This window comes from Aethalodelphis obliquidens, unplaced genomic scaffold (assembly GCF_003676395.1).
Source record: "Aethalodelphis obliquidens isolate GAN/ISIS:26980383/991018 unplaced genomic scaffold, ASM367639v1 scaffold15, whole genome shotgun sequence".
In the NCBI taxonomy this organism is placed as follows: Eukaryota; Metazoa; Chordata; class Mammalia; order Artiodactyla; family Delphinidae; genus Aethalodelphis; species Aethalodelphis obliquidens.
In genome coordinates, this window is record NW_020837959.1 from 33359480 (window position 1) to 33371851 (window position 12372).

The 12372-nt window shown below is 36.3% G+C and overlaps 1 protein-coding gene across 1 annotated transcript in view; it reads left to right on the forward strand.

Annotated features, from left to right (window-relative positions):
* Positions 1 to 12372, forward strand: part of DACH1 (dachshund family transcription factor 1) — a 414309-nt gene that overhangs the window by 212017 nt on the left and 189920 nt on the right. The window contains exon 3 of the mRNA XM_027116097.1: positions 10543 to 10704. Coding sequence (XP_026971898.1) covers positions 10543 to 10704 — 162 coding nt within the window. The remainder of the gene's footprint in view (positions 1 to 10542; positions 10705 to 12372) is intronic.

A 12372-nucleotide genomic window follows, 5' to 3' on the forward strand; every position in this document is an offset into this window, starting at 1 on the left:
ACTGCAACTAAAATCCTACATTTCCAAGCACTACAATTGGGCTCTCACACTTCATATTTTTCTTGAAATCACATAGGGAAAATACATTTCTTGTCGGCTGATTATGGAGATTCAATGAGATGGTGATATAAATGTAAGAACCCAATGACAAAAGTGTGAAGAATATATTGCTTCAAATAGTCCTTCCATTCCTATCCTATTGTTATTCAGTGAATATGGCTATATATTTTTCTCTACCCAGACCCTGACCTCTATTTAAAAAGTGTGTATGTGTCATTATATATATATAATGGTGTGTGTGTGTATATATATATATAGTAATATATATATATATATTTCTTGAGTCTTTTCCTTTATATTACTATATCAGAAAAATTTTTTGGCCACATCGTCTCCAGCTATTTCTGTCTCATTGCGTAACTCCCCCAAACAAAACTTGCATGTAAAAATGACCACCTCTATTATAATTTTTTTCTCATATCCTCTCCTCACCAACAAGCACACACTGACAGAGCCCTACATGCTACCAGGATTCTGGAAAAAGAAAAAAAAGAGACTTATTGAAGTATCAAAGGAGTTAGAAGAGCATTTACATGGTGTTGAGAAAAGTAGGAGAACATTTGGAAAGACTATTCTTAGGCTGAAATGCCAGTGAGGTGACTTTGGCAGGAAATTAAATTTATGACACCGTTTCCTCTTTTCACTTATTATACTGCCTGAACTGTCACCAATATATTGACAAGTAGCCTCTTTTAAAAACATCCTTTCACAATGTCACATACTGTCAGCTACTCTCAGGTTGGTAAGAGCCACCTGCCTGGGGCCAATGCTTTGAGTAATTTGGGGTGATGAGTCATGTACATAGTAAGAAGTATTGGGCCTTAGACAAATATGAGAACATCCAATGCCCAGTTTAGTGGAGAATGGAATAATAATAATGAGAAGAGCACTTTAAAGAAAATTCAAGACAAATGTTACCTCTTTCAATTTGGTTCTATTTATAATTTTTTCTATATTCAAGATATAGAGAGGAAAATAATTTATGTGCCTTTCTCCTTTTCCTTGTTGCTCTGTGTCTAAAATATAGGACTCAGGGTAATATTATAAGCAATATATTTCACCAGTAGTACAGGTTAAAAGTTTTGTGCACAGAGTTGAATGACCATTGTTTCTGTGGCAGATATATTCAAAATTTTATAAAACGGAATCACAACTGAACATTTAGGTCAGGTTTTTAAGTGGAATCAACTTATACTTGTGGCATCATCTGAGTGTCTGTAACCTTGGTTTCCTGTGCAATCCATAAGCTACTTGAGAAAAGAGGATTCATTTTCCTTCAATGATTCCATAGTTTACTGTATTCTGTACTTTTCTTTTTTCGCTTATTGACAGAGGCAGTGTGGCCAATGCTGAAGTGGGAGTTAGGGGAATTGGGCTTAATCTATCATTATTTAATGGTGTGACTTTATAGAAATGATTAACCTCGCTGCCCCTAAATCTCATCATCAGTAAAATAAAAGGGTCGCAGTAGATAAAGTCTTTCTCATGTCTATGTTTTATAAGTCCAGACTCCAAGTGGCTGTTAAGAAATAGTTTTCTAAAGGTGGTAATGTTAACAGATAGAGTCGAAGTGAAAGTTATATATTCAAGACCTTGTTGTGTCAGGTTAAACTTTTCATAAATTATCTATTTTCTTATTTTAAATCATAGTAATTTAAACATTTGAATTGATTCTGTATCATCCTGATTCTATGAGTTAGTGATTAGAAGTTGAGTGTTTCAAAAACTTCCATGGAAGTTTCTCAGTGATTTTACATGTGGCCAAATAACATCAAGATGGGGTCCCCTCCCCCTGACTTCACTACTGCTATTTCTTCCTAAACTCTGGGAGACTGTAGATTATAAGCTAATCAGAAAAGAATGCTAAACTTGATGTCTACTCGATTTATTAGTGATTATCAATATTATAATAAACTCTTTCTGTATATTTCTCCAAATTAGTAGTTTTTTTTGTTAATTGACACATTTAAAAATCTAATTTAATCAATTGAAAAACTGGAAACTGATATAGGGAGTGTTTCCATTAGCAGCCTCTAAGATCAATTTTCCTTTTCTCTGCAGAATATAAATGTGTTTCAAAGGGCAAGAAAAATCAGTCTAATGGACATTAGGAGACAAACTCACACTCAAAATCTTCAGTCTACCCTGCTTTACAATTAAGTTACTTATTCTAGTTGATTATCATTTCTGTTATTTCATCATTCAAGGGTGAGGACAGGCATAGTTCAATCACAATTTCTGTTTATTTAGAAAGTATTGAGAAATAAAATAACTGGGAAAGTTAGTTTCAGTTTTTTAGACAGCTGGTATTTAAATAAGGATAGGAAGAAGACATGGTGGAAAAAGGTACTGGTGTTTTCAAGTTGTTATATTGAGCCAAGAGTTCTTCTAAGACTTGGAGTGATTTCAATTGAGTTGTAATTCAAACTCATGTAGAGCTTACAATGCACCTTCAACAGAGTTTTGCAAAGAGTCTATAGGATCTGTCAGGAACAGAAAGATTACTTCACAGTAATGACTGTTGAATTGAACTATGCTTTCTGATGTTTTACTTTCTGAATTGAATTGTTGGACAAGATTAATTGCACACAGTGAGAGTTTTAAATGAATGACTATGTAAAGCATTAAGTATCTCTGTAGGCCACTTGGGGGAGAAAAAGCTAGAAGGTTTAAATGAATAAATGTATTTAAGGCACAGAATGCCTGGGCTAATTTTAAAATTCCTTTACTAACATCCTTTATTGAAAATAGAAACCCACTTTATTCATCTGTCTTTGTTATATTGCTCTAGCTGAAGTAATTTAATATTCCTGCTTTCCACTAATCTTGTAGTTCAACAGAAGTAAACAATAGGTTTCATAAATTAAAAATACACTCTTCTGAACATGCTTATAAGATTAAAAAAACAAGGCTGTAAACATTTATGACTGAAACAAACTAGATTGTTCAAATACTGCCATGATGTATCATGTATATCAATATGGCACTGATATCAGTTAGAATGCAAACAAGGTTTTAAATGATGTGCCCCTTCATTTCAGCTGGAGAATCCGCTTCACACCATCTGCCTATCAGATGGTTAGGAACCAGGGCTGCGTATTAATGCCACATGTTCGATTTTCCTCCTTCTTGTAATGGTTAGATTCATATTGCTAATAGCTGTGCATGAGCACTGTCGATGAAATTTCTGTGACGGTGGAGTGATGAGATATTTATAAGCTGCCTGTCTCCCTGAATAAGCAATAGGAAGAATGCCAGACATAAATAACTTATCAATTCCAGAATATTAATAATAACTACTATTGGCTATAAATGAGTGCATGTTAGAGTACTTTTTTCTACATTTGGGTAAAGTGACATAGCCTAATAAAAAGTCTATCATATGGAAGCTTTGAATGCTTACTATCTCTTGCTTATAACTAATTTTATTTAGCCATTAGGTCTTGGGAAATGCATTTTATATGGAATGTGATGTAAAAGTAGACAACATATCAAACATTTGGAAGTCATCTTGATGTCTTTGAAACCAAAGATCAAAGATTAGACCTTTCAAGTTAATGAGCAAACAAACAGATCAGAGAAAGAATTTGACAGCAATATGTCTCTTTTATTGATATTTATAATCTATAGTTGTAATCTGCTCTTTATAACTAGGGGTATTAACTTATTTGAAAAAATAGAATGGGGATACTTTTCCCTTTTTAGAGAAAGCAATCAGGATTGTATAACAGCATTTGAAGGATTTAAAGGCTGTTTTGATGAAAGTTGAGAGCAGAAGAAAAATGCTATCTTTGCAAAGCAAAATAAGGCTCTCAAGGAATAATAATGCCTGCTTCCCTCCCAAATGATAAACCCATGGATTGGTCTCAGGATATTGAATTGAAGTAGCAAAGGGTTTGTATCAATATAGCACAGAGTGGAGACAGTCATTTTATGATAAATTTGATCAGTGTAGGCTACTAAATCAAATAATTTGATAGAAGCATGATTTTCAGGTGTCCATTTGTCAAATGTTTAAATTTTCACCATACACTGTTAGATAACTTTTGTCATATTTGCATTTTTGTGAATAACTGAACAAAGGTAAAACTAAATGACATGATGGATATTACAGGTTACTTGATAATATTTACTACCATTTTCAGAGGGCTTAGTATGTGCCCATGCTGTTGTGTACATTATTTTACTTTTATTCCCCACAATACTGCTATGAGGTCAGAACTGATATCTCTGCTTTAAAGACAGGAATTTGGAAGCCTTAGGAATTACATAACTTGCTGCAGTAGTTCATATAAATTTGATGCATGTTGTCCAAAGTTTGTATGGCTTTTTGGAGTGTTTTGTTTTCCAATGACTTTATGTTTACTTCTTATATGATAGTGAGTTTACATAGCTAGGAATTTCCATGCCAGTCACTGTTTCAACAAGAACTTTAAAAGGTTTTCATGGACCATCAAAAAATAAAAGTACAAGTAGGGCTTTCCCGGTGGCGCAGTGGTTGAGAGTCCGCCTGCCGATGCAGGGGACACGGGTTTGTGCCCCGGTCTGGGAAGATCCCACATGCCGCGGAGCGGCTGGGCCCGTGAGCCATGGCCGCTGAGCCTGCGCGTCCAGCCTGTGCTCAGCAACGGAGAGGCCGCAACAGTGAGAGGCCCGCGTACCGCAAAAAAAAAAAAAAAAAAAAAAAAGAAAGGAAAAGAAAAAAAAGTACAAGTAAAAGAAATCTATAAGCCAAGATAAATATAAAGAATTTCTAACAATAGCTGGTTAAAAAAGTAATATAAAATTTGCTCTGAAGGAGTAGAACAGAATGGAGCCTGCTGCAATGAGTTTGTAGCATAATTCAAACACTACTATGACAAGCTGTTTTTCTAAATGTATGTAAAAATCTATTCATTCTTTTGAATTGTAAGTGGTAGAGTTCCTGAAGATCAAGTAGAAAAAAAAGAAGCCTAAATATTTTTGCATGACATAAGGCCTATGGGCTTTAGCCTAAGTTTGATGTACAGTCCCTTTTCTGAGGGCCAAAAGAAGGTCTACGAGTTGCACAGTATATGACTTATTATCCTTTTTCTGAAGGAAAACATGTTTTTTAAACCAACTATCTCTCAATACATTATTTTATCAATGGCAAAAGAATTTTAAGTATACATTAAAGTTTCCCCATTGCTGATGATAAAATTGGATTTAGAACCTTTTAAAATAAAATGAAATTATACTACATTTGACTTCTCAGTTTAGTGTATGTTTTTGTCTTTGTGTGTGAGATACTATAATTGTTCTTGGAAAGTGTAAAAAGAAAGTTTCGTGAGGTAAAATAGATGGGTTAATCATTCCTAAGTGTAAGAAAACCTTTGTTCATTTATTTGTTTCTTCACCATACACACACACATGCATTACGTAATATATATGTAATTTTTCTCTCAATGAGAGAAGGAAATCTGGTGAAAATTTTACCTGATTGAAGAATCTGGAGAAATTACCCAAGCTGTTTAATTAACAATTACTGTATATACCAAATAGATTCGTATATGTAAGTGGTTGGTTGAGTTAATAACGTGCATGGCTACTGGATCTATAACACACAGAAGTGCTGTGTTACCTGGCTGGCCTCCTTGCTTCTGCTCTGCAAGGGTAGAGGCGCAGAAGACTCATTTTTCCAAAGTCTGCATCACACTACAGCAGTATGTCTCAGATTCTGATTATTGGTCCAACCTGTTTTGTATTTTAACAAGTTTCCTTGTTGATTCTTAAGCATACTCACTTTCAGAAACCACCACAGAGATGATCTACCTAGCTAAAAAGCTTTTACTGTAAGGTGTAGACACACTTTAATAATGTACACTACTGTCATCAAATAATCTAAGGGCAGGGAGCATCAGAATCAAGCTACTGAAAGATAAAAATACAGATTCCTCAGTCCATCTCAGAGATAGGGTCTATGAATGTGGCCCCAAGGAAGATAACCTTCAACTTTACCACACTCTGCAGCTGTATTTGATGTAGATTATCACTTGGAGAAACGCTGGATTACCTAGTTCTAAGGGAAAAATGACTTGTTTTGATTGGGAAGAGTTAAAAGCAGTCATAAATTCACTGCTTCAGGGTGGGATATTGAAGGAGAATATGCTGAAGTCTGATTATGAGGCAGGTGGAGAAGAGTTCTAAGTGAGAAAGTGTTATGGAGGGAGGAAAAGTGTGTGGTAAATGTTATGGGTTGCCAATGTTTACACAAGCAGACCATTCTTTTCTTAAAAATTTTTATTTCATTTTGCAGTATAGTTGATTTACAATGTTGTGTTAGTTTCAGGTATACAGCAAAGTGATTCAGTTACATATATATATATATATATATATATATACCTTTTCATATTCTTTTTCACTATAGGTTATTACCGGTTATTGAATATAGTTCAGTATGGCTCAAGGACCTATACAGCAGGTCCTTGTTGTTTATTTTATATATGGTAGAGTTATCTGTTAATCCCAATTTGCTAATTTACCCTCCATCCCACCTTTCTCCTTTGGTAACATTGTTTGTTTCCTAAGCTGTGAGTCTGATTCTGTTTTGTAAATGAGTTCATTTGTATCATTTTCTTAGATTCCACATATAAGTGATATCACATGATATTTGTCTTTCTCTGACTTACTTCACTTGGTATAATAATCTCTAGGTGCATGCATGTTGCACAGGTAGAGCATTCGTGATTGCATAGGAAGTGTTTTTACAATGTGAACTCTCTATGAAGTATAGACCAAAAACTAGTGTTATTTTGTGAATTTATTACACTTATTTTTTCAAAGGCAGCTTCAATAGGGAACAAACTATACAATGGGACCTCTTTCTAAAGTGAGTGTATAGATTCTAAAATAAGTTTTTACTAGAGACAGCAAGTTGGAGGGAATTTGAGAATTACATAAGAGATTTGAAAGGGCCATGGCAAGGCCAACAGGAAGTGCAATCAATGCAGAGGTGAGTGTGAGACTTTCATGATTCTCTCCAGTCCTAGGCAGATGTAGCTTTGGAAAGTAAATGCTTTTTATTAAATTAATGAGATTTGCTACTCCTAGTATATTTACATTGACTGTAATATGAACATAATGTTTTAAATTACTTACATGGATATTGTCAAAATAATGCCCATATTTCTCCTGTGGCTTTCCATGTAATCCAGTTTGAGAAGCATTTTTTCATTCAGTGACAATTTGTGCCAGGCTTTGTGCTCAATGTTTGGGATACATATACTAAGAAAGTATTTCTGTCCTTTCAGTGTTATAACCTAGTCGGAGGAGCTAGCCCTACACCGACCCCCTTGAGCAACACCCCCCACCCCAAAAAAAGGAGCAATAAAGAGTTTGAGTGAGTTTCTGTTCTCAGATTGCACATTAAAGTGACCTGAGGAACAGTAAAATCAACCAAAATATACAGATGGATGTGTCTGAACCAGAATCTCAGATGGTAGGACTCAGTTCTTTGCATGGTTTTAAAGCTCTGTGGGTGATTCTGATGCACAGAGAATGCAGACTTTCATTCAACAGGGCTGAGAACACAAGTAAGTGGACCACTAGCTCTACTCTTGAGGAGTAGGGTGGAGAAGGTCAGCTCTTTAAAAGAAGTGAGTCTTAGGCTGATTCTTGAAGTGTTGGAGCTCTTTCCCAGGTAGTTTGACGAGTCAGGGTCCTGAGCCTGCTCCTCCTAGAGCATCATATTTAAGCCTCACATGACAGATGCAAGGACAGATCTGGGGCAGGGGACTGGAGAGATTTTCTAGAAAGTCTGAACAGCATGTGCAAAGTCTGGCTTGAAAGAGGAAATGTAGTCCACTAGAGGTTGTGAAAGACCCCTATAGGTCTGGAGCACACAGAGCAAAGGAGACCTGGGGGAAAGATAATGCCACACAGATAAGCAGGGTACTTGAGCACACAGGGCCCTGACAGACACATGAAGCACCCACCTTGTTCCTCAGAGCAGGCATCAAATGCCAGGGTTAGCTTTTTGTTTTCATAAGGTCACGTTGACTGCAGTATGAATCATAAGAGATTGGAGGTAGGGAAAGTGGAAGCTGTTAAGAAATAATTACAAGACTCCAGGGAACAAAAAGTGGCAGCTTACACTAGGGGAAGCCAGGGGAGATGGAGAAAATTGTCTGAGTGTGAAAGCTATTAAAGAATTAAATTTGAGAACCCATCAAACAGTTAGGTGAGTTAGTGAAACTTAAATCAGGAACTGTTGCAAATGTCATAGCTTTCTTCTTGCTTTCATGAAACTGGACTGAAAATAGAATATTTCAAAAGTATTATGGTTATAGCATGTGTGTGTCACACACACATCTATCTGTTGGAATTTGCATTAGAAGTGTAAACCTAAGGGGGAAAAAACTGTCAAATGGAAAAAGAGAAGAGTACCATAAATAAGATCAGATAAATAATAAAATTGTGAAAAACATTTTTAAAAGTCAAGGGTTAATGCCGGCAGCTAAGGAGAAGCAGGATACTTCTAGCTGAGGGAGGCTGCAGCCAGCCCACTGTATCCTGCTTGAGTCATAGCTAGGACTGGGCTTGACTTGCTGCAGTAAAAACTAGAACACAAGGCCTGCCTAGTTTTTACTAAACATTATGTGGCATTCTTCACATAGTTTATCTTATTTAATCCTTCTATTATCCCTTTGTGAATAGGATGACTTTACAGATGAAGAAACCATACTTAAGAAGATTTTATAGCTTGTGTAAGGCCATATCAAGCATAGTTATGTTTCATGCTACTGAGCTTGAGTCAGATCTATCCAATAATAACAATCATATCTCAAGTGGTAGTTTTTTCTTTCTTATTTGAATACTATGGAACAAGATTTACCTGCCACATAAATCAAAGATAAAGACCCTAGATGTGTCATAAATTGGATATGGGACAACACCAGGCAATGAAGGGAAAGGACAAGTGGGATGTTCACATTGGTGACAAGGCGAAACTGAGGAAGAGAGATTTTCTGGGAAACACAAAGAGAATTTTAAGAGAACAGGAAAGAAAATCTTCTGAAACATCTTTGAAGGAAATGAGTAACTGGGGAGAAAATTCAATCATAGGAAGATGAGAGAATCAGTTCAAGTTGGGACTTAAAAGGCAATAAGTGTTCAGTCGAGACCCAGATGAATTCTTTGAGTTCAGATCAGTGCCTTTTTAGGGGGCAGTTACCAGTTTGTCATACAAAGAGTCACTCTGAAGTTCTTGTTGCGTTGGGGTGAAAGTTGTCAAGGTCTCTTTGGTCTGATCTGAAGGAAAGGTGAGGTATTCTCCTAACCTCAAAAAAAAAAAATAAAAAATAAAAAAGCAGAGGTTCCTTGGGAAAAAGACCTTCTTCTAATTCCTGAGGCTGCAACTTATATGCTATAGTAACTAGAAGTGGGGAGGAAAAGAGGGAGAGAGGTTTCAGTCTCAAATCCACCAGCTGCAAGTGGAAATAAATCATACATAAATTCAAAGCAGGCTGAAGCGCTGTAGCCAGAAATTCTGAAGCAACATAGCAAAAGGAGTATGAGGGTGTGGGCGGGTGTGTGTGTATATCCTCTCATAGACTGTCAGAGTTTTAGAGTTAGCAGAGATCATTCACACGTTTCAGTGTCTTTCATTTTGCAGATGAAGGATGTCGGATGAAGTGAATTGACTCGGTAAAAGTTCACACGTTTAAGGAAAACAAATCGCTCCTGTGCTCCAAAACCTCTGCTGGTTACCTAGAGCCTGTACCTAAAGCCAGGACTTCACTTTCTGATCTTCCGTATCTGGCCTCAAACTGTTTTTTCTAATCTCATGATCACTGCCACCTCCCGTTTTCTGGATGAACAGAGACAAACTTTCTGGAGACGGTGTGGCATAGTGGTTAGAAAGGTCAACTCTGGGACTAGAATACTGGAGGATGACAAGTGGGGGAAGTTAATCACAGGACTAGAATGTTCCAGACAAAGGCAATGGCAATTGCAAAAGCACGGGCTTGAAGAGGCAGGGCACGTGTGGGTACTGGGGCCACGTTCAGCATAGGGGGAGTATGGCATGAGAATAGGGAAACTTTGGGTGATTAGGTAGGTTTCCAATTTTAGTGAAAAGCTTTGTGAGTTAAGCTAAGCAGTTCAGATTTCCTCCACCACCACCCCCACCCACCCACCCCCCGTAGGCAGCTGTAGAGGATTTGGAGCCAGGAATGACATGTTCAGATGGGTTTGTTTGAGGGCGAATTCTGTCTGCATTTCTACTACTCTCCTTCTGTGTACGAATCATGCTTTTGCTAATATTGAATATGGGAGTTCGGAGAGCACTCTATGATATCAACATAGTTTCACTGGTTAGCTGGGAATGAATATATGATATCAGAGTGCTGCATAAAGGAAGCAGATACTTCAATATGTTGTATATGTGTTCTATAAAGCACATGGATTCTTACGTGAAAAATCAGAATTTGAATTACCTCATTTTTAATTTATTCTTTGAAGGTTTGACAGCAGCAGCTGCAGCAGCTGCCGCTGCTACCAATGCAGCGATCGCCGAAGCAATGAAGGTGAAAAAAATCAAATTAGAAGCTATGAGCAACTATCATGCCAGTAGTAACCAACATGGAGCAGATTCTGAAAATGGGGACATGAATTCAAGTGTCGGTAAGTTTTATGTTCACTGAAACTTACTGTGATCATTTTGCTACTCAATGACTTTCTTTTCCAGAACAAAATTATTGGCTACCCGTTCAAGAAGTTGGACCCTTTAGCTTTGTAAATAGTGTACATTTTGAAGAAACCACTTAGCCTAACAACACACACTCTAAATAAATAATTAGCAACATTATTTTTAAATGTAGGCATTAACTTTATGTCTGCAACCTCTACTGTAAGAATTCAGTTAACATCTTTCATAATACAAATAAGTTCTAATAGTCAGAATTCAAAAATATTTATTATAGGTAAGATGGCAGAAGAATATTTACAAACAAAACCACACACTAGTTTTTTTATTCTTAATGCATTGGTTATCAAATAAGAAATGTGCCTTAGCAGCAAAACATATAAACTTAATCTTTTCATGTACTGCCAAGAATAAGAATTATGCTGATAATTAATTCTTTCTGTATACATCCATTATCAGTTTCTCTTATTTAAAAAATGCCACTTTAATTTCTTAATTTGATCTTCTTCTTTCTTGAGGTATGGAGGGATGGAAAGTTAACCATTACTGTTTAAACCAAAAAGGAACAGCTTTCTCTTTGCAGAATTAATTTGGGTAATTTGTTTTGTCAAACACAACTTCAAATGAGAGTTAAATTTTTATTGATGATATCTTTAGCGTCTGTGTGTTTGTGACATAAAACATTTTTTTCTGCCACTGCACTGTATTATTTCCCTTTAAAATGTAGAAATCATGCTCAAAATATAATTGAGCAAGAGAAATTTGGATGCAAGATGTACACAAGACTATATCCAACATACATGTTCATGAGGGACACAATAATTTTTGGAAGTTCAATTAGATTTCCTTTTCTGTGCAACATTTTAACAGATTATTTCTTTAGCTAATCAGCAGCTCCCTACTTTCAGTCCATTGACCTACAGGTAGGGGGCGTGTATGAAGAAATACTGTGGACTTCAGTGATAGTCATTTTCACAACTGTTCATGGAATCATGTGCTAGATATGAGTAACCTAGTAGGAAGTAATTTTAAAACACATACACAAAACACAAAATACCACCACTTCAGTGATGCCAAAGAGCAGCTTCTAATGTAAAAAGGGGAAAAATAGAACTTTTCAACAGAACTAGACAAGAGAAATAGAAAAGGAGAGGCGTTAATGGCTTTGACTTGAGAGTATGATAAAGAAGGAGGTAGCAATTCTTGGACAAAAAGATGTGGAAGAAAGCCAAAGACACGGCTCAAAATCTGAAAAGGACTAAGGGAAGTGCCAGCGTTCGCATTTGCAGTGCTTCTATTGAGAAGATGGAGGGCGGTGGATGCTTTAGGGCACAGTTTACACACATCGATTTAAACTTTTAAAAGTTAAAAACGATACTGAAGTAAAAGGAAGGAATTGTAATTCTGTTTTTAGAACTATTGACGACATATTATTTTAAAATACTAGTCTTTTACTTTGCCCAGTAAAACAGAGCAAGATTGGACACTTTTAAAAACAAGTAATTGGCCACTCTAAACTATAGTTGTGATTCCAAAGCATAATTTAGATTGTTTTCAAAATTTTAGGAGAGTAAGCCTTTAATGTGGGCTGTTGTTGGTAGCTGGTGTTGTGAGGAGGGATCGTTAAGTTAGGCAATTTAATAACA